Source organism: Pholcus phalangioides, unplaced genomic scaffold (genome assembly GCF_987345545.1).
Source record: "Pholcus phalangioides strain wild (caught in Gottingen) unplaced genomic scaffold, Ppha-v1.0 ptg000029l_1, whole genome shotgun sequence".
Lineage (NCBI taxonomy): Eukaryota > Metazoa > Arthropoda > Arachnida > Araneae > Pholcidae > Pholcus > Pholcus phalangioides.
This window is the reverse complement of record NW_028301619.1, coordinates 3,614,932-3,638,634: the sequence shown is the minus strand read 5'-3', so window position 1 is coordinate 3,638,634 and position 23,703 is coordinate 3,614,932. Positions and strand designations below refer to the sequence as shown.

The following is a 23,703-nucleotide window of genomic DNA, read 5'->3' as shown; positions in this document are numbered from 1 at the left end:
TTTTTTTGGTAGGTGATTTAAAAAAAAATGAGGAAATCAGTCTAAATGTCTTCATAAAAAATTTTAATCAGGAAAATTCATTTCATTAGCTTCAAACTTTTAAAAAGGAGAAATTAATTGGTCATCTGACTGGTTAATTACCTTACCCTATCATAATTACATGCAAGTAACCATTAAAACATTTTGTATAAAAATTCAAAGATTTACGTAATAAAATATTTTCATAGATTAGGCTCGTAGCAAAAATAATTATAAAGAAAAACCATGACTCTTGTTTATTCCAATAATGAATTATTAGAAAATTTATTAATTACTGGAGCCGAAGAGTAAATAGATGAGAGATATAATATTGTAGCAGCATATAAACAGGGATCGCTCTTACTGCTTTAGAAAAAAGTGTTAAGTCAGGAGTAAAGAGAAATATAATTGCAGAAAAGTTTAGAGAGAGAGAGAGAATGTGTTTCGTGTCTGTAAAAACACACGAACTATAGCGCATTAATGACTCTCGGAGAAAACTAATTTTTTATGCATTTTATCTAGCTAGGAACACAGTTGCGAATTTTCGGGACCACTTTTCACTGAAGCGGCTTATACGGCATAGTGACGCGTATCCAATGTCGTCTCGCATGGTGAGACTTTTGCCCCGAGGCTCAAGCCACCCATGGTATACAGAATTTTTACTAAAAAATATGTTTGTGTTTTTTTTTAAACATTTATTTTTACAAATATGTTTTTAATTTTTGATGTCCTTCAAGCCGGGACCCCCCACCCCCCGGCGAACGCCTGCGTGAGCACCCACTATTCAAAAATACTTCAGACACCCCTGATAGTAATGATGTGGATGTTCTTTCAATCCCAAAAGCAGAATATGCCAAAATCTGCAACATACATCACAGAACAATTAGTGCTACTGCAGAACAATCTGGAAGAATTTTAAGAAAAATGTAAAAACACTATTATGAGAATTTTTACTGCAGAATTTCTAGCAGTCAGCTGAGGGCTCATTGCAGAACAATGCAAAACATTCTCCTTTGGGGCTTGGGGCTTTCAATTCACCAAAGTTTGCAATCCAACCACTGTACATAACATTTTGAGGTATCCCCAAAGCCAAAAGTTGCAAGGGTTAAGGGCAAATAAATGTGGCAGCCAGCAAGGTTGGCAGGGTTTGGCGCATCACAGTTTAAACCTTGGTTTAAACCCTCCATTAAAAACCTTAAATATTGCTTTTCAATATAAAAATTCCCATTGAAAATACACATTGATTTTTTTAAAGAAATTTATTTAACACAGACACCATACCATACAATACAAAACAAAAATACAAATACAGGACAATGCAACAAAAAAATACACTATACAGCTCTTAGCAACACACTTGCTCCATCCTACAGTGTAAAAAAGAAAAAAAAAAAGATTTGATTGCATGTGTAATGTTTAAAGTTACTATGTTATACAAAGAATAAATATGTAATTTGGTTGTAAAATAATTTTCTACTCTCTACAGAACTATTTTGGACAATATATGTGTATTTTGCTTGTAAAATATGTAATTTGGATAGAGCACAACATAAAAGCTGACGGAAAAACTATGGAACTATTTGATATTTTTCAATTCAAGATAATTCTTGTCCTCTCAAAATTTCTTCAACTGCTTATATATCTGTATTGATATAAACCATTTGCTGTACTCTTTTCATAACAGATAGGTGTTTAGAAAGTTCTTTTATGCCTTATGTGTAATGTTTATTTCTGTTGTTATTAAATTATCTAGATAATCATAGAAACTTAAAACAATACCCTTATTTTGTGAATAACATTAGAATATAGCCTATCTAACAATTTAAAATACATACTAAATTGAAAGACTAAAGTGTCTTTTAATTTGGAAGTGCTGATTGCATACGATGCTTAAGAAACTCCTATAACTTATTTGTAGCGCAAAAGTTAAAATGATCAAGTTTGACCATGATATGGTATATTCACTAGCATTTATATATAATGCGATGGTTTTCCAGTTGAAGCTGTATTTTAAACGTTCAAAACAATGTTTTGAGTATCAAGTCTTGCCAGCTCTGCTTGAAAATGTTCTTTAACAACCTGAGCTAAGAAATTTTTAGGTGAGAATAAATGAATTAAATTGGTGTGTTGACACATGCTATATGAGAATTTTTGTAATGGGCAGATCAGAAAATTTAAAATATCAAAATAGATATTCCATACTCAAGACTTTGAATTATAATACTCACATTTATCAGGTTAAAAAATAACTATTTGACACAATTGACAATGAGTTTTTGTCTGTTTTAATACTGAGTTAGCTTCTGAGGTCAAAAACCTAACCCTGATCTCCTATCACTCATATTTTAAATAAACAGCTTTATTTCGCTTAATAAATTGAACACAGGTAATCAGTAGTTTAGATAAAATGGACCATAAAATTATATATAATCTGTTCCAGATTTTTTGTATATTGAAAAATTCAAAATTTCAAAAAAAAAATTTCAATTATTGTAATAAATTAGTGTTTATAAAAATAAAACATTGTAATATGCAAAAAAGTAAGGTTCTCATCATGTTATATACCTATTGTGTTCAGAATATTATCCAAAAGCATCCATTTAAGTTTTTGATGGTTTTGACAGTTTTAACCAGTTTTTGACATGACAAAAATCCATCCCTGGCAGCCGGGTGTTGCGCCAGCCTGTTATTGTCAAAATGGTTCTTCAGCAGCTTTTTTCTTTGCTCGTGTTGCAATGTGCATCTTAATAAAAGTTGTGCTATCCACACACTGATGCTTTTGAAGTACTGAAATGATGTGGTTGCACAGAATAGATTATACCGCTGGCCAAGTACAGCATTATCTACTTGTTCATTTTAAAGTATTTTTCTTTCGCCAAAGAAAATTACATTCCTTCGGGAGTATCCATGCAAATTTCCAAATAATTCTGACCAGTGGTTCTATTGTATAGTGTTTTGGAATCAGAACTTTAATTATAATCATCAAAAAGAGGTAGTACACACAAAAACAATTTTCATCAAAGAATGCATGGTCTAAACTGAAATGCAAGCGTGCTACAGAGTGCAACATAGTAAAACTGAAAATACGACGAGAAAGTGCAAGAATAACGTATATGTTAAAAAAGAAATTTTAATGAATAATTTACAATAATTGTTCAAAAGAGCATTAGCCAACAGTGATGCAAGAATAACAGTGGCGAAGGAGGGATTGGTGAACACTCTGGAATATTCCAGGCATATTGTAAACCTCCCCAGCAGCAGCCGAAAGTCTTATGATTAGGTCCTCTTCACACTCAAGAGGACTCTCATACACCAGACTCTTCAGCTGTCCCCACAAAAAGAAATCAAGACATGACAGATTGGGTGACCGTGGTGGCCAAGCTACAGGACCACCTCTCCCGATCCATCAATTTGGAAAAATGATGTCCAGATAGTGCCGTAGCTCTCGCCCAAAATGAGCTGGAGCTCCATTGTGCTGGAACTATGTACGCTGCCAGAGGGCAGTTGAAACATCCTCTAACAAGTCTGGCAGCACCTCTTGCAGAAATGTTCGATATTTGCCCTCGTCAAGGCATTCCAGCAGAAGGTACGGTCCTATTAGGTGGTCGCCGAGGATTCCTGCCCAAACATTGATGGAGAAGTGTCGCTGATGTGCATGTTGATTTACAGACCCCCCAGACATATTTAATGTGGGTATTAAATGCACCATCTCATGCGAAAGTGCATTCATCAGATAAAAGAACAGTTGCCGCAAAATCTGGGCATGCTGCACTCTGCTGTAGGAGCCAGCAGATGAACTGTACGGGCCGAGCATAATCTTCATTCGATGCTTGGACTCGTTGAAAATGGTATGGGTGCAACCACTCACCTTTCAGCACCTACCATGTTGTGGATTGTGGCACACCAAGGCTACGGTCTGCAGCTCATGTGCTTGTAGTTGGCTGATCTGCCACCATCTCCAATATCTTGTCTTCTACACCTGCTGTTCTGACAGTCTTTCTACGACCTGCATCAGACTGGGAAGCAAGAAAGGATCCAGTTTCACACAGCTGCAGATGCGAGCATGCAAATGTTTTTGGAATGGGCAACCGCCTGTGGGAAAAGCGCTCACCGTGCATTTGTGCTGCCTCTGTGGTACTTCCATTTGCGGCTCTGTAAATGAAATGCATGTCTGCTTTTCCAGTATTACTAAAGTGCGCCATTATCTTGTATGATTTTTAAATTTTCATGTACCATCAACCATCATTTTCATCATACAGAACTTCCACATCCTATTGTATAGGTCCCGGCCAAACAATATTGTATAAATAAATAAATATGTTACACCTGTTAGAACGGTTGCATGCTGGAATAACTTCACAGGGCTGGTGTCCGCACTTTTTATTCACTGTGACGCAGATTTGCATACGGTTTCTTCTTCCCCAGGTTACATTTGCATGCATGGTTTTTTTTCCTCCTGATAAATTTCAACAGGAATGCTGTTTTAACATTTGCGGAGCGGCCATTTTGAAACATGCTAGCACGTTTGCGTTTCATGTTAGACTGCATTCTTTAATGGCAATTGTTTGTATTGGTGTGTACTATCACCTCTTAAAGTTTTCTCATCTTTACTGAATCACCCTGTATACATATTCAAGTCACTTTTATGCGATTTTTGAAAAAAAAAAGCCCCACTTGTACCATTTAAAGATATACTATCAGAATGTACCCAGAGAATATAAAATGTGATAAGAATGAAAAAGAATGTGATAATAATGAACCAATATGATATTTTTCAAGGTAAAAAATCATATTTAGGCCACTTTTATGTGAATTTTTGAAAAAATCACTTGGTGAAAACCAATGTGATTTAAACCAAACAACCCTGCCATTAACTCATTTTTCTCTCATGGATGATAAAATCACTTTTGGCAGTTTATCAATTTAATCCAACATGATTTATCAGAAACAGAGTGAAAACTAAAACAACTTTCAAATGTAGATCAATTAATTGTAATTGCAACAAAATGAAAAAGGTAAAATTAAAAAAACAAAAAACAACTGTTCTTGAGAGATAACATAGATACCAAAATATGTGTATCAAAAAAAATTTCTCAGTTAGTTACAGGTACTTATATTTGTTATGAACACATATGAATGTTCCACGATAGTGTCAAAAGGGAATAAAATTGTATATATATTTTTTTAAATAATAGTAAAATATGGAAAAATTCTTGCAAAAATACAAAAAGAGTGATTCAGCTGTAGTAGTAGCATCTTGGTAAAACTGGGGAAAAATATAAAAACAATTAAACATTTTAACGTCTCCACCTCTCCTCTACCAATCAAAAAATGTCTATTAATAAAATTTATATCCCTTTTTAATGTAATGAAAAGTATTTACCCAGTAACCAGGATTGGCAGGTTTTTGATGGTTTAAACCAGTGTTTCCCCAAAGTGGGCAATATCGTCCCCTGGTGGGCAATGGAATTATCCGGGGGGGGGGGGGGAGAAGATAGAAGCTACGAGTATAACATAGAATCCTATGGGTTTGCTTGAGTTAGGAGGCTATGAGAGAAAAAAAATTCTGAAGAAGGGGGCGATGGAAGAAAAAGTTTCGGAAACTATGGTCAAACTGTCACGTCAAAAACCTCAAATATTGCTTTTCAATTTTCAAAATTCACATTGGAAATACACATGTTAATTGTGTGTAATGTTTAAAGTGACTGTTAAACAAAGAATAAATACTTAATATGATTGTAAAATAATTTTCTACTTTCTATACAGAATTATTTTGGACAATATATGTTTTTTTTCCGTATAAAATATACAATTTGAATAAAACATAGCATAAAAGCTGAAGGAAAAACTATGGAATGATTTGATATATTCTTCAATACAAAATGATTCTTCACCTTCCAAACTTTCTTCAACTGCTTTTATATCTGTATAGATATAAACATCTGCTGTACTATTTTTATAACATATAGGTGTTTAAAAATTCTTTTATGCCAAAAATGTAATGTTGATTTTTGTTGTTATTAAATTATCTAGGTAATCACACTCTACTTAAAACAATACCCTTATTGTGCATAATGTTAGAATATATCTAGTAATCAAAATACGAAGTTGTAGGACTGAAATGTCCTTTAGTTTGGCAGTGTTCTGATTGTATATGATGCTTAAGAAACTCCTGTAGCTTATTCTTAGTGCTAAAGTAAGAATCAGTAATTATAATTGAAACTATAAAACACTTTATGCTACATAAGAGTAAGTTTTTTTGTTATTCAACATATTTATCAGGTTAAAAAAGTATTTGACAACATTGACAATAAGTTTTAACTGTTTTAATACTGAGATAGTTTCTGAGGTCAAAAACCTAACTCTGATGATCTATTACATATTTTGACTAAACAGCTCTATTTTGCTTACCAAATTGAACACAAGTAATCAGTAGTTTAGATAAAATAAATCACAAAATTATATTTTATATGTTCTAGACTCTTTTTTTATGTCAAAAAATTCAAAATTGCAAATTATAGTTATTTTTTGTTTTAATTGTAATAAATTGTTTTAAAAATAAAACATTGTAATATGCAAAAAGCAAGTTTTGCATCATGTTAGTTATCTATTATGTTCAAAACATTACCCAAAAGCATTCATTTAGGTTTTTGATGGTTTCGACAGTTTTTGACATTTTAAACCAGTTTTTGACACTTGTCATGTCAAAAATCCAACCCTGCCAGTATCTTTTATACTGTAAAACCTGTCTTTAACGGAATCGCAAAGGACCTAGATTTTTTTCCGTTGAACACAGGTTTCCACTAATAGAGGCTCAATTGACACACTGTGTAAAATTATGTAATGATCTTGTATAAAATTGAATTAAATTTGATGAAATTAATTGAAAATAAAGTAAATGTAAAAAAAATAAAGTAATGTACATAATTATCCTATAATTATAAAATATTTATCACTTGATATTTATTTCCATTATTTGTTAAAAATACATACATGTATTTTAGTGATTAAAAAATTAAAAGCAGTACTTCAAATAAATACATTTTTATTTTTTTTCAGTGGTCAATAAGAGTTTTCTATGTCTTGGTGGATGATGAAAGACCCATATCGACAAGCAGAGATTGCATAAAAAATTTTCTGTATAGCAATTTAACATTTTGTATGATCCCTTGGTATATTGGTCGTGAAACACTTGTACTGTTGATGCAAAATTTTCTGTTAAGAGGGTACAATTTTCCTTTCCATTTAATCCAGGTTTTTTGATACGCAATTTGGCATAAAAATCACGGGACCAAAATTTTTTTTCCATTAAAGACAGGTTTCCCTTAATACAAGTTTCATTAAAAATAGGTTTTACTGTATTTGAAAAATTGCTGAGACATCAATGATTGAAATTCTCAATTTTTTCACTTTTATGTGCTAAAATAACTAAGTTCCGAAAAATTTCAGGACTTCAAATGTCATTGTTGGTATTAAAAAAAACTGTTCATATATAATTATGTTCTGGTAAAAGTGATAAATCTGGTGATTTTGCATAATCACTGGAGCCCGGAAGTTCAGACACTAGAACTGGTCAAAATAAACAGGCAAAAGGCACTTAACCTTCTCAAAGGCTTGGGGGTCAAACACAAAACCTCTTCAAAAAAATCTGCTTGTTTTTACAAAATGTCTTTATAAAAACCAGAGATCATGTGATTCTAAAATGACTATCCCCCTCCCGTATGTGACAATGGGTAACCAGCATGTATGATAACCCGTCGAGAGGGGGGGCTGAATCCAAGTGACAAGGTGGTAGCACCCTGTGATTAACCCCTTTCTTCTTAGCGCTGCACATCATTCTTTGACTTATTTAAGAGATTTTTTTCTTACTTTCCCTGGTAAATTAAAAAGCATGATAAGGTAGGAATCACTCAAAATTTTAAATGTAAACACACATGTTTTTAACATGATTATCAGAAGCACTCTATTATTACTAATTCTATTAATATAAATCAGTTGTCTGAAAGGCATCAAAATTTACTTGCTCTCATTTGTGAAATATAGGTATGATTAACGGAATGGCGTGATGTAGTAAGAAAAGATTACAAATCTATTTACCAGATGTTTAAAATGCCCTATATTTTTAAATAATATTATGTAATTTTATCAAATTCTTCATGTACGATAATCAATAGATCAAGTTAATATTTATATAGGTGATCCAGAAAGAATCAACAGATTTTAAAATATTTTTATGTATTTAAAGAAATAACAAATACAGAACGATGTGTAACATATATGAGCACATAAAGAGAAATGTCTAAATTTTATATTATAAAAAATTAATAATGCTAGTGTGTTGTTTACGAAGTTTTTTTATGAAGAAGTGGGTCATTGAAAATATTGGGAGAGAATTAAAATCGAAGGAATCAAAACATTACGGGATCCTCAAGATACGCATTCCATCCTCGTGGTTCTGTTGATGACACCGTCCTCAGAATTCAAAGCTAAAAAACACTAGTATAGTGCAGTGGTTCTCAACAGTTTGATGCCTGCGACCTGGTTGGTTTCTTTTTTCTGAGTGGAACGCCCTGTCATACACGCGAATAATGGGAAATAAATATAGAAAATGAAACTGTGAATCACTTATGCCCGGCAGTTGAGAAACACTGATATAGAGAACACACAGACAGACATGCAGAAAATCAATTTTATATGTATGTGGGGGAGAGGGTTGAGAATTGAATTAGTATGTCACTTTGAAAATTTTTTCAAGACAAAGAAAAAAACATTTGAAATTATTAGCAATTATCGTGTCAGGAAAATTATATTGTTGCCATCTGTGGGCTATTTTATCAGCTTGAACTTGCATCACTTCATTTCTAAGTGAGCATCAAAATTCTTAGTTATTTTATGTACGTTATGCGACTAAGTACAGATTAACCAAATCTGGACTTACACCACTTGGTTTCTCAACCCTCCATATATAGATGTAGATTTGCATCAAAATATATTGAAAATGGAAATATCAATTGGGTATTAAACTATGAGGGGAAAAATACATGACATAAAAATAATATGCAAAGCATTTGCCAAGTTTTCATACAATACTCGAAACAAATAAAACTGCAGAATTCAAAATGACTGAATCCTGAATAAAAAAAGTTGAAAACGTTATTACAAAAAAAATTTCCACCCACACGTTTCTTAGGAAGTTTATTTTTCCTCAGTTTTTTTGTCAAGGATTCCGAATAGATACAAACAGTTACCAGTAATACCAAAGTGAGGAGAAAAAACATGACTTTTCATCTTTGTGTGAACTATTATGATTAAAAAAAGGGATTGTCAATATTGCACAGCTCTCAGCTACATGAGATAAAAGTTCCTCTTCTGAGAAAACGTTCGTCAGGTTCTCTGTAGTCATTTAGGGATTATTTATGTCTCGCCGTGGTCATTTTTGTGCACACAAGTCCCTGCTGTGAATACTAGAAGAATAGTCAATTTTAATATATCCGATAAAAAAACAGGTGGTAAGAGGGAGGAATTGAAAACACAACACACACAGCAATAAGATTTTTCATCTCAAGAACCATTATTTTGCTGCATTTACGATAGTCTGGATTTAACAAGCAAATTGACGGAGTCTGTCCCTTTCAGCAAGATGAGTTTTCTAGGTAGCCCGGATTTAATGAGGAATTAAGAGGAGGACTTTGTGAAAAAAGATAAATGTAAAAATGAAAGGTTTTTTAATCTGTGAAAGATGAAATAAAAATCATAAAAATGCTGGCAAAAAAGTGAAATAAAATATACTTCAGATAACAATATAATCTTATCTGAAAATTAATTTAAATAATTGATTTAGCGAATGACCGGATAAAACGAGTATTTTTGCTGAAAATCAGCTCCTCGTTAGACGCAGTTCCGACTGTATAGGTAACAAGGCACATGCCATTTTAAATGTGAACCGTTGATCCTACAGCATAATTTCAATTAGGAAAAAAAAGGTATCCAAATAACGTGTGTAATACTCAAATATGTCATTCATATTGCAAGGGGATTCATAGTTATTAAAATAAAAGCATTGATTTTTTATGCAGCCCAAAAACTCAATTAGAAAGTTGTTTCCTTGTCTCTCCTGCTACCAACAAAAAAATTCCACGTTTTTGAGTGCAATATCCACTGAGATAATCAAATTCTAAAAATGGAGAAAAGTTTGGAAAAAAATAGCATTAAGGGGTGCCACGGTCCCTGAAGTCAAATTTTCAAAAATCACTTAAAAAATATTTCATTTGATTATAAATAAAATACCAAAAATTTCATGTCAATCAGTTAATTTGTTCTTTCAATATAAAAGACACACACACACACAAAGAAAAAACACTGTGAACACGTGATTTTCTCAGATTGCAGTTTTTAAGTTCATTCTCAAGATTAAAAAGAAACTGCTACACCAAAAATTCTGAAATTTTACAGGGATGTTTATTTGATTTGTGTTAGTAAAATGAACCTCAAACTTGAATATCAGACAATTTGTTAGAATTTTATGAATTTTTAAAGTTAGAAGAGAGAAAAATATATAAATTTCAAAAATCTAAACCTTTTTTTCTAATAAAAAAATCTAAATTTTTTTTAAAAATACAGTAAAACCTCGTTAAGTTGTCACTCCGGTTAAGTCGTCATTTTTCTTCAGACCCTTCCAGCTCTCATAGACCACAATGTTATTAAACCCTCGTTTACTCATCGCTAATTTCAGTTAAGTCGTCACTATGAAAAAGTTTGAGAAAGAGGAACAGACTATTTTTATGGCTCCCATTAAAAAAAGAGCTTGTTAACAGCATTGCCATATGCTTAAAAGTCACCATAAAATCCTATATACCCAAATGTAACAATTTAAGTAACAAAAGTTACGCTGAGGAAGTTCATTTGCCTTATAAGGTTTTTGGAACGTTGGGGACTGTTCAAGCTAGATCTCATTTCTGCCTGGGCTCCATTGGAGAAACTGGACAAAACGTGAGACACTCAAGCTCTGTCGCAAGAAGCAACGTAAGCGCTTCGTCCACTTCCCTCCCCGGGGGGGGGGGGGGCAGGGCATCTCCAGAAAAACCAAAATTTATTGATATGTCAAAGATTACATAAAGGAAATCAAAAATTACGTAAATCAAAGAATCAAATTAATCAAGTTAAAGTCAAAGTGCAACGGGCACGGATAATAAATAATCATAGAAAGCATGGGCTCTACTAATTTAGGGCTTGAAATTTAAGCAAAGTATCTTTGTTGAAAAAAATTAGACATTCTTTCCCAAGTTGAGGTCTTCTGTTTACTTTTCCCTGCCCAGGGCCCCTCCACCAAGTCAAAAGTTTTCGAGATTACTTTGTAGTTGCATCATGAACTACTGATGAAGAATTCAAACACTAAAATTAAATTTGATGTATATGTAAAATTAATGTGCAATAGAGAGTTCTGTTATGAAGAAAAGCTACTTATTCAAACAGTTGCTCTGTTAGTCTATAAATTAAAAATTACTAGTTTAAATCAAAGTGCATTTTACCACAATAATTTAAGTAATAAGAGATCAAAAAATTATTATTTTTTCTTTCGCAATCTATAAATTTTGTTAATATTGTTATTTTGATTCATACTTTAATAAATGTCATATTACTTTAAATTTATACGATTTTCATAACATTGCACATTAAAACTGACGGAACTCCTCTTAAGCTGTCATAATTTTTTGATAACTTGAGGTGACGACTTATCAAGGTTTTACTGTACTTCCCCTTATTCAATTGCTAAATCCAAGGTTCATTTTACTAACACATGTCAAATAAACATTTCTGCAAAATTTCAGAATATTTGGTGTAGCAGTTTTTTTTTAAATCTTATGGACGAACTTAAAAACTGCTATCTGAGGAAACATTTACACTATAATTCATTACTTCTTTCTTTTATAGGCCTATTGAAAGAACAAATTAACCGATTGACAGGAAATTCTTAGTATTTTATTTCTATTCGAATTAAATATTTTTTGAAAATTTGACTTTAGGGGGTCATGACACCCCTTAACCCATTTGCATCATTTGAACTAGTGGAAAATTGGCCCATATCACCAAAAAATTTTTATTGTATAAAGTTAGAAATATTTAAAAATGAAAAAGCAAAAAACAAAATGGATGATTTTTGTTTTACCTAAAATAACTCGCCATGTTTATTTTCAGAGCTTTTATTTGTGGTGTAAAAGATAAAATAAAATCAAAACAGTAAGGGTCCAGGGCTGGAGCCCTGTTAACTCTCACCCTGGTCTATTGGAGCCATAACGTAGACTGATGGGGTATTGGAACAGCAGTAAATTGACACAGCATTGCAGATGGACACTCATTGGTCAGCTATTCATCTATAATGCTGTGTGATGTGTGAGCAAGACATGTTATGGAAGTCTGTTCAGAAATAAACTTTCTAATTTATTCACAGCTTATGTCTAGAGCTCTTACAATGTTGATGTGAATTTGACAGTATGTGTGTGTGTGTGTGTTGATAGCTATCTGAAAGCTATGTATAGCAGAGATGAAAAGTCTGTTGCTTCTATGCCTAACACTAATTTCCATCTCTCTCTCAGGCACATATGCCTATTTACGCCGAAATGGGATTAGTAGGGTTGAAGATTTTTTAAAAAAAATTTTGAAATTCTCAATGCTAAAAATATGTAAATTCTACAGAATGTTGCCTCTAAAATTCACGAATAAACATAAAAATGTTGAAATAGACATTTATGGCAGGAAAAATTCAAAAAGGCCTTTTTGCAAAAAAAAGTTTGAAAATAGTCAAAAAATGTATTTATGGCATTTTGCATGAACTTCCAGGTTCCAATAATCACAAATCATTTTAGTGACTGTGATAAATTTTGTTCATTCACTATGAATTAATCACATTCACCACTTATTATGTGCACAATCGCCAGTTAGCATTAGCAAATATAATAAATCGTAATAAATTAATTTAATTTACCTGACATTATATTATAATCATCATTCTGTGGTGGTGAATTTGATTGATAAGCAGTTTAGTGTTGGTTTTGCAAGACATGATAATTTTATATTGTTATCTTCATTTATTTATTTTCCTGTAAATTAACTTTTATAAATTAGGTATCACATACAGGCAATATACTGATGGTTTGATGAAAATCTTTTACAGTACTCAAATAAATGAATAAAACTTATTTTATCAGCCTTATAATGCTGACTTTTGCTATGTACATTACAGTATAAAAAAACTGGCCCTACACAGTGATATTAACCCTCTAGCTGCTGATGGTTTTTAAATTTTTCTGTAAGAAATCGCTTGCTATTTTTATCCGCAATGTGTATGGAACATGATAATAGTGTACCCCACGAAATTTTATAAATATGTGAAATGGCGATATTAGCGCTGCTCGTGGCTAGAGAATTAATCTTTATATTTCCAAGATAAAAAAGATTATTAATAAATCTTTATTAATAGATTTAACCCTCTAACCACATTTCCCATGGCTAGAGGGTTAATCTTTATATTTCTCTACATACATTTAAATTTTAGCCAATAAGGGCTTTCAAACATATCCATTTGTATAAAACTATTTTTTTTTCAATTAAAAAAGATTGACATTTACAGAACATTTTTTTTCCAAATATATTGTGTTCAAAAAGCATTCAGAAGTACAGATTATATAGAAAAAAATTGCATATCATTCAGTCCCAGATATTTCAAGTTTTTGCATTATTTATTTAGATGCACATTAAAAGAATACTAAGTTTATTTCACATACAAAAGTGAGTGATAAACTGGCTCCTGATACTAATATCTACAACTATTCTGTGATCTGTAATTTGTTAGATTTGACCTAATTCAAATTAAAACCTAAATATGGTTTCACGTTTATGTAAGATCAAAGCTTTATTTATATTTTCAACTTTTCATATTCATTGTTGTTTTCATAATCATTGGTAAAAGTGGTAGTTATATATTCTTCATATTATAATATTATTATATATAATAATAATAGTATATGAAAGATAATGTAATAATTATAATTATATAATAATATAATATGCTTTCATATTATATATTATAATATTCTTTCATATTATATATTATAATATTCTTTCATATTATATATTATAATATTCTTTCATATTATATATTATAATATTCTTTCATATTTACCAAATTTACCTACTTGGTTATTATGAATAATTGCTGATAAAAGTGATAAATGTAGTGAAATTTATCAAATATACTGAGATGATCACTTGATCATGAAAATTTTGTAAGCCGAGGTATTACTGTATACGCCTGTATATAATCAAAAATTGAATATATCTGATTGTGAACTTCAGTACGGTTTATAGATTATAATCATTTCTACATGGATGAAATAATTTGAATTTAAGTCCTCATATCTATCATCTTACAGGTGGGATTACGACAACTAGATATGTTTCTTCTGTGTCAATTGTGGTCATTAAATGAATCCATTCAAGAGTATAAGCAGCTTCTTCAAGACCGCATGTCTCTCAGCCTTTCGCCAATACCAGCCTCATCACCAGGTTGGGACAATGGACTAGATTCTCCTAGTAGTGAGGAACATGGAGAAATCAACTGTAAGTCCTTAGAATTGGATGGACCTAATAATGGAGAAGCTAAATTAGGTGCTGAACAAGGAAACGTAAATTCTGTACCTGCAAAGCTCTCTTCTGCTGAGAGTGACTCACATTCCAGTCTTGAATATGGTGACATTTAGACATTGCTGAAGGTGCTATTTTAACAATAGATGTAAAAATTTTAAAGTCAGTGGCAGCTAGTTATATTTATTGAATGCAATCTTACATATTTTCTTTGTTGAAATGTAATTTTGTATACAAGGATATTTTTTCTCAAACTATTCTTGCATTTATTTATAACTTATTTTTACTGTTTGTTTCTTATATACAGTGAAACTCTGATTTAATGTCTCAATCCATCTTAATTCACACCCAGACTAGTCTGGTGAATCAAAAGTTAGTATGCTAATTACTCAGTTGCCAGGCAGCTTTTAATGATTTCTTATTAACGTTTTTGAAATATTTTTTTGAAATATGTTCATACACATACATATATATAATGTGTCATGTACATACATGACTACATTTAGTGATTTATTTTTACCAGGTTCTGGTTTACATGTAAATGTCATTTCTGTTAAATGAGCAGTTCTCTTATATACCCGTAACAAAAAAAAAAGACTTGGTATGTTCTGCAGTGATGCATGTGTGTTCCTTGCTTTGGACCTGTAAATTCCCCAACTTTCATAAATTGAATATATATTTAGAAATATTAAATTTTTCAATTTTCATAAATTGAATATTTAGATGTATTAAATGATAGTATGAGCAGGATCAAGGAAAAAGTTTTTTTTCCTATAGACTAGTAATTCATAGCTAGAAATGTAAAGAACACCAGATAAAAAAATCCCTGGCATAAAGTAAAGCCATGGCATTCCTCTACCTGTAGGTATTTTTCTTTATCAATTCAATTTTGTCGTAGAATGACTATGTTATCATGATTTTTACATATTTTGGTTTTGAGCGACTTTCATTACTTTAGTCTTTGAAAGCTGTTTTTTCTGAACTTCTGTTATTTGTTTAAACAATAGAATAACTGAAAATGAAGTAGAGTATATGTGGCTCATTTTCTTTTTGAGAAAAAATAAGAATGCTAAAAAAAAGAAGCAATTTTTGGTAAATAAGCTATCAGAATTTTATAATCCACACTTAAGAAAAATGAGAAAAAAATTTTCCTCATTCCGAAGGTTTTTTTTTTGTGACACTGTCACTGCTTTTTTACGTGCTGAAACTTCATATAAGCAGAAAAAAATTTCCCTTAAGAAACTAAAAACAAACTACTTAGATATACCACCCAATTTTTCTTTGAGAATTTCATAAATATTATGCAAGAGTACATTAATGTAATTTTTGAACTGGATTTTTAAAAGAAATGCATTAAAAAATTCCCAAAAGAATTTAATTGGCCACAAGAGGTAAAAATTAACTTTTGAAGCAACATAAGCCATATCTTTATTATGGCAAATTACCGTAAATCGGTATGCAAAGCCTGGCACATACATTTCATAGATATCTAAACATAGGTTAGGTACATTACATTGTGGGTGTATATGAAAGGTTTGTGTACAATTTTGCAACATTATATCTGAGTTTTACTGTGTGTATATATATATATAATATTTGCTGTGTTTATAAAACAAATTCAGTTGAGTCTCTGTATAACAAACTTTCATTTAACAAATTTTTCTATATCCCTTTCAAATCCAATATCACTCACAAACGTGGAGTTTTTTATTTTTCTCGCTGTAAATATATTTTTTTAACCTCAGAGAGTTCAGCCCTGACCAGGCCCATCATTTAGGGGGGGCAGGGGACCTCCTCCCCCCGGCTTTCAAAAATGCACTAAAAATGGTATATATATATATACACACAAATATATATATATACATACATTGAGTACATATGCTTTGCCGCCCCCCCCCCCCCGCCCCTGGAAAAAGTTGAAATGACGGCCCTGGCCCTGACTTCAATGATATAACAGTCATTATCCTTGAAGTTAGGACTCAACTTTCTGAGGTTAAAAAATTAATTTATAATAATCATTGCAACATAAATTTCTCTACCATATCTTACAACCTTTCTCTTACATCACATGAAGAACAGTTTGAGTACATTTACTTTCTTCATTTTGATTATAAATTATGCATAGGACAGGGGTTCTCAAACTGTGCGCTGCTAACTTTTGCCAGGGGCACTATGGTCTGCCAACAAAGGTTTTTTGAAGAAATCCTTTGTTAACCTTCCCAGATAAGCATTGATTAGGGTAAGGGGCATCATGAGTGGAAAAAGTTTGAGAACCCCTGGCCTAGGAGATGTTTAACCAGTCATCTGGCTATGATGGCATATAATTTCATGCTGATTTTTGGTCTAATTATTTCAATTTTTGAAAAATAATTAGTAATTATCTCAATTGTTATAATTTTATGTTGTTGATGATTTAAAAGCATGATGAAGTCAGTTCCAATCAGGGTTGGTAAAAAAACTTCTTTTTTTCCAAAAAAACTTTTTTTTGGTTTAAATAACATTTACATTAAGAATAATAAAATTTCTGAAAAATCATTCAAACTTCTAATAACTAATTAAAATAAAATTTGTATTAATGTAATTCACTATTCCCATATAAATTAATCCATAAATTTTTTTTGCATTTCCACAAAAACCAACTTTTGCAATTCAAATTATTTTATAGCTTAACTCAAGGAATTGTTTTCTTTGAAAATTCTTAGTGTTATTAACCATATAATAAATGCTTATCCAGTTTGTTTTCTCCAGTTACTTTCAATATGCTTAATTAGAAAGATATTAAAAAAAACTGTGATAAAAACTAGGTAAATACAACATTTTTAATGAAGCATAATTAATGAAGATTAATTAGCAATGATTTACGATACAGAGGGTGATTATAACTAAAGTTCCAATTTCAAAATACTGTCAGATGAGAACAATTGGTTATGAATGACTTGAAAATTTGCATGAATATTCCTTGAGCAATGGAGTTTTGTTTGGCAAAAGGGGGAAAAATACTTTAAAATGTAAAATAGATGATGCTGTACTCACACAACACATGGGAAATTTGCTCCCAGAATGGAAATGATAACTTAATTAGCATCACACAGTTTCATAATTCATAGAAACATCATAAAAATGAAGTCATTAAACAAACAACTATAATTTAATAAATATGAGAAATGTTGGTGACATGGCCACAGAAAAAAGATTGCTATTGCAGGGAGTCCCACATGGAGGGGTTAACACACCGAACTCTTAGAGTATAAAAAAATGCTGCCGTTTGGAATCAGCAATAAATTGTAGGTCCTGGTCTAATTAGCCCTTGCATGCAGAAAATGACTGATGCAATAAAAATGATCGAATTAGAAATGTTAAATATGTTGACACCGTACTCTGACTATGAGGTGGAAGCACAAAAATGTTTGTTCAACAAAACAGATTAGAGTATATATAGTTGATAAGGTTTTCGCGGCCATCATTTGATAAAAATTGTTTTTTCGGGTTCGAAGACCGTCGTTCGTTTGAGTTAGTTCTCAACGTTTCCCCAACACTAGTGGTTGGCATCATCAGGAGAATAGATAAACTGGATCAAAGACTTTGATCCGAAAAAACAATTTTTATCAGATCAGAGTATGTCATGGTAATGATGTGGATGTGCTTCTAATTCAAATTTGCAATCCGACCACTGTACATAACATTTTGAGGTGCTCCCAAAGCCAAAAGTTGCAAGGGTGGTGAATGTGGTGGCCAGATGTTGTAAGTATCCATGCAAATTTTCGTCATTCTGACCAATGGTTCTTATTGTATACAGTTTTGGAATCAGAACTTTAATTATATCACTCTGGTTTTTTTTTGCACTGATTTATTTTTCATAAATCACTTACTACTGTACAGTTGAACCCTCATTAACTGCGGGTAATGGTGAAAGTATTTTAAAAAAAACTATTGAACATTAAGCCTAGTGGTGATATACAGTACGAGTTGTGCTGCTTCTTATGGAAAGAAAATAAAAATATCTGTGAGATAAAAAATTTAACTACTAGTACACTGGTCTTTGTTCTTTAGGCGCAGCTGGTGTCTTTATTGGATTATAAGACCATCTGTGTGTGTGTGTGTCCCTAGCATGATGATGAAGTCACTGTTTCTTCTTTGTGTGTGGGGGAGGAAGCTTCTATATTCTTACAGGCTATATTCTGGTCACTTTCATGAGATTAAAAAAACACTAATGCCATCTTATACCATTTAAAGATATACCATAAGAATGTACCCTCAAGAATAGAAAATGTGGTAAGAATGAAAATTTTAACTAATAATGAACCAGTATGATATTGAAAAAAACTGGAATTTTTTTTAAAAAAACCAGCTGGTTAAAACCAACATGGTTTAAACCAAACAACCCTAGTGCCAATGTATTCATAAAAAATTTTAATCAGGTAAATTTATTTTATCAGCTTTAAACTTTTAAAAAAGGAAAAAATGAGAAATTAGCCAGATGATTGGTTAAATTTATATGATTTTAATTGAAATTTCAATTCACACATGCATAAAGACATGAAAAGTGTCAGGGCTGGTGCCCTGTGTGCCAGACCAGAGGGGGCACAAATTTCACCCTTTAACCTCTGCTTAAACATTACACAGGGGCAGCAAAATGTGTGCTTGCCCCAGCTGACCAAGCATCTAGTTGCAGTCCTAAAAAGGTGATGTAAAAAGCTTCCACATTGCTGCAAGCAGTGTATCAATAATTATTAAAAATCGCTAGTCAAATCAGAAAGTAAAGTATCAGGCAAGGAAAAGAACATTGATGTGTCTCTTGAAAATTTGAATACAGAAATGTAATAAATCTCAGGGCTAATGTTTTCTTTTTGCTGTGTGTGTGTGCTGTTACACACCAAAAATTATTAAATATAACCATCTGTGTTTAAAGCATATTGCATTTACTATACGCAGAAAAAAACAGGTCTTCTAAGTTGAAAATAATTACAGGGAATGTTGCTCAATACACTATAATTTAAGATGAGCACAGTGATAAAACAGAAATGCAAAGAAAACCAACTAGAACTATTCTTTGAAAAGGTTTGAAATGTATGGAAGAGAATGTTCTTGATTATATCATTTTTTTCATTTTCAAATTTTTATGAACATGTCAGTGTGTCTCATGACAAATAAAGTGAATTATTGATTTATTTAAGAAAATTAAATGTATGTATTGTGGTATAGTTATTTTCTTCTTTTAAACGAATTAAATTTTTAAATTTGGAGTACATATAATGTTCTGAAATTAACAGTAACTAAATAAATGCATTAATATTTTTCTAATGCATCTAAAATATGTAAATTTCTATAAAAATTATCATTCTGATTTCTGTGTAACAAATTTTTTTGTTTTAAAAACTTTTTGGTGGAATAAAGTCATTTTGTTATATGAAGACTCGACTGTATAAAGGCTGCTACACACACTGCATGGTCCCATGTCTCATCAGTGACATAGTGAATTCTGATATGTGGGACCCATGTCACAGAATTCCCATGAATCAGAATTTGCGTCACTGATGTGACATGTGACCATTGCATGTGTATAGTCGCGTGGTCATCTAGTATATAGTGGCCTTAAGAGAGATCAAATAGAAATATAATTCACAGTACAAACAATACTCCTTAGGCAAATTATCTTAAGTTCATAAGTTTTAGTGCCAAAACATATATTATTGAAATTTTGTAACTAAATGGTATTAAATAAATTACAAATATTAAGCTCTAGATTGAAGTCTTGGTTTTTGTCTAGTTTTTAGTGAATCAGTGGTTTTCAAATTTGAAATGTAATGATCAGGGCCAGGATGTTGATGACATTTGCATTTTTTTGAATTCTCAATACTTTTTCACTTTTAACCGTTTGAGAGGTATTACATAGAAAAAAAATTTTTGGCCAAACTAACTTCATATACTTGGTACATAGGTCTCATATAAATATATTTTGCAACTATTCTCTTTCATTTTCAACAAAATCCAGCAAACAATAGGTGGTCCCACAGCAGAGTTTTCACCCACCTAGAACACTGAAAACTTCCCTAGGGTGTAATGCAGGAAAAGCAACATTTTGTTTAAAAAATTCCCTTTCCATCGATTTTGTAGGCCAAAATGATCAACATAAGCATATTGATAGCTGGTACATCTTTTCAATGAGATGGCAGTGTACGTTTTTCTTCTTGAGTGGTGTATAAATTTGTTCGAAATGACAAATTTTCCATCAGTGACACTGAAAAAAAGAATAAGAGCATCAAGATTGCCGATGTATCTGGCATTGATAGAATTTCCTGAGATGGCCCACATTTTCCTTGAAATCCGGATTTTGGTTCTTGATTTTTTTCTCCCAAACCATCTGAAATTGTCAAGAAGATTCAGGCATTGGGGGAATGTATACCATCATATTTGTCATCATGCAATAAACTTTGTTTTATTTTCTTCATCTGAGGTATCATCAGATGCATTAGACTCCAGATCAGAGGAGAGCTCCGAAATTAGTATAATATTGCTTCCTCTGCACTAAGGAATTTTATAGGCATTTCACCACCAATAAAAGTAATAAATGCACAATATTTGGGGGCTCAAGGCAAAAGAAATTTCAGAAAATAAAATTAAAACAGTAGAGAGAGCATAGAAAGTAGTCATCAACAGTCGCTCTAAAACTACTAGAATGAAAGAATGGTTATGTACAAGACAAAAAATAACATGTTGCGTCTTCCATTCTAACCCCCGAAACTCCTCCACAAATACAGAAAAAAAATGTTGCTTCATCTCAGAGTGGTGGTTTCATACTGACAACACACTAGGGGTAATTTGGTTCTTGATTTTTTCTCCCAAACCATCTGAAATTGTCAAGAAGATTCAGGCATTGGGGGAATGTATACCATCATATTTGTCATCATGCAATAAACTTTACATCGAAGTGCAGTACACACTGCACTCTAGATGTGCAGTGTCCTCAGTATGGAACCACCTTTTTAAAACTTCCATAATTTGATTTTAAACTATTCTTAAGTTTATTGAATGGCTTGATTTCAACAAATAGGGCAAAAACTATAAAAAACCATCTTCAATTTTTGAAAAAAAAAAATTTCATTAGGAAATAAATTTTAAAACAAGTATCATATATAAAAATAGAGAAAATGGTGGATTTTTTTACCACTTGCAAAACAAAACCAGTATGATGCTGCCGTCTCTGATAGAAAATCTAAATCTTAAGCTAGGTAATAGGATTTAAATTATTTCTGTGCAAATATTAGTTATTTTTTGATGAAATTTTGAAAGGGTGGTTTCACTATGGGGACACCGCACTGGAAAGGTTAAGGCATTTTTTCAGGTGTTAAGACATTTTTTGGATGTTTTTTTCAATTTTGAAATTTTTGCCAAAATAAAAAGTAGACTACAACTTTTTTAAACAAAAAAAAACATTATTTCCATCACTCAACTTGTATCTTCCTTTACAGATGACAAAGTTTAGAATCAATTCCAGGTAAATTTAGTATTCATCAAAAATTCCAAGAGCTGGGCACACTTAACCAAACAATAAATGAAAGTGAGAATTAAAAAATTCTGATCTTATATGGGATGTTGAGAGGGAGAAATTTTTATATAAAAGAGAACTGGTATATAGTAATAGTACTTACATGTACTGCAGAGAAAATTTTGAAATCTGCAAATTCACATTGAATGATGATTTTCATCTGTAAGAATGCTGCATGCAGTAAGATTTAGTAAGCTTCATTTTGCCTCTGTAATATTGAACTGATGACGTACATAAGATCAATCTTCAGCATTCTAGTTTCCACCATTCAGTTTTACAGAAAAGTGTGGAACTCATTGATACTATCGGTAAAGTCAGTGTGCTAAAAGTGGGGTAGGCCAATTTGCTATCCTGAATTTGAAGTCTTATTGCCGGCAGAAAATTTTTTGATGGCTTTCGGGAACATCTAAAAGTTTTGAAATTAACACTGTGACTAGATCAGATCCCCTCCAACTATTCCCCAATGGCATCTGTTGATGTTGAGAGCAGTTTATTTTGTCTTTTCAGAAATTACTATATTGTTCTTGTAGATTTCCTGACCCACTCATAAATTATGAATTATTTATTTGAAAAATTGCAGGGGTGTTAAAACTTTGCGATGCAGTGCCCTGGTGTCACCAATCTTTGTCAGGGCCACTGCTCCATGGTGCCCCTGACAAAGGTTTTTTTGAGAAATTCTTTGTCAAACTGCTCTCTGGGGAGCCACGGATAAGTGTTGATTAGGGAGCTGGGCACCGCATGTGTAAAAAGTTTGAGAACCCCTGCTCTAAGTCATGCTTATGGTCATTCACATGCTTGCAAGTGCTCTAGGTCACTGTTTTGGTCATTCACAAGCTTGCACATGTTCTAGATCAGTAGTTCTCAACATTTTTGGAACAGCCACCCGGTGAATCAAATTTCTATAAGTCTACGCAGGCTTGTCATTTAAGGGAGGCAGTTGCCCCCCCCCCCCGGCTCTTGAAAATACATAAAATTGGTATATATATACAAATATATATATATACACATACATTTAATACATGTGCTTTGCCCCCCCCCCCTGGAAAAAGTTGAAATGACGGCCCGATTTGGAATAGTTTACTCGTCCATAAGATAATAATTGATAAACAACCAATTACTTAAAAATTTGTGCTAATTATTCACCTAATTCATTAAAAGCCCTTTAATTGATTAATTAAATACTTCTAATAAATTAAGCACTTTGATTACCACCATTTCAATTAACTAAAATCCTTTTAATGAATTGAATCCATTATTATCTTACAGACTAAGACATTTTTTTTTGATACTGTATTAATAACGTGCAGAAGTCAAAACATAAACGAAACATCCTCATTGCATAGGCGCTGGAACCTGGGTACTGAGACTGTTTGAACGCCCTAATAAATTTTATGAGGGTCCCTCAACAATTAATGCATATACAATGCAACACACCACTTACTCCTGCATCAGGGCTAGAACCAGTGTATATGGGACAATTGTAACTTTCAGCCCTCAAT

At 32.0% G+C, this 23,703-nt stretch overlaps 1 protein-coding gene across 3 annotated transcripts in view; it reads left to right on the top strand.

Moving 5' to 3' along the window:
* Positions 1 to 20,400, top strand: part of LOC149067591 (leucine repeat adapter protein 25-like) — a 29,535-nt gene extending 9,135 nt beyond the window's left edge. For all 3 annotated transcript variants that reach the window (XM_089252572.1, XM_089252570.1, XM_089252571.1), the window contains one exon: positions 14,448 to 20,400. In XM_089252572.1, coding sequence (XP_089108698.1) covers positions 14,448 to 14,774 — 327 coding nt within the window. In that variant the 3' untranslated portion in view covers positions 14,775 to 20,400. The remainder of the gene's footprint in view (positions 1 to 14,447) is intronic.
* The last annotated feature ends 3,303 nt before the right edge of the window (positions 20,401 to 23,703 follow it).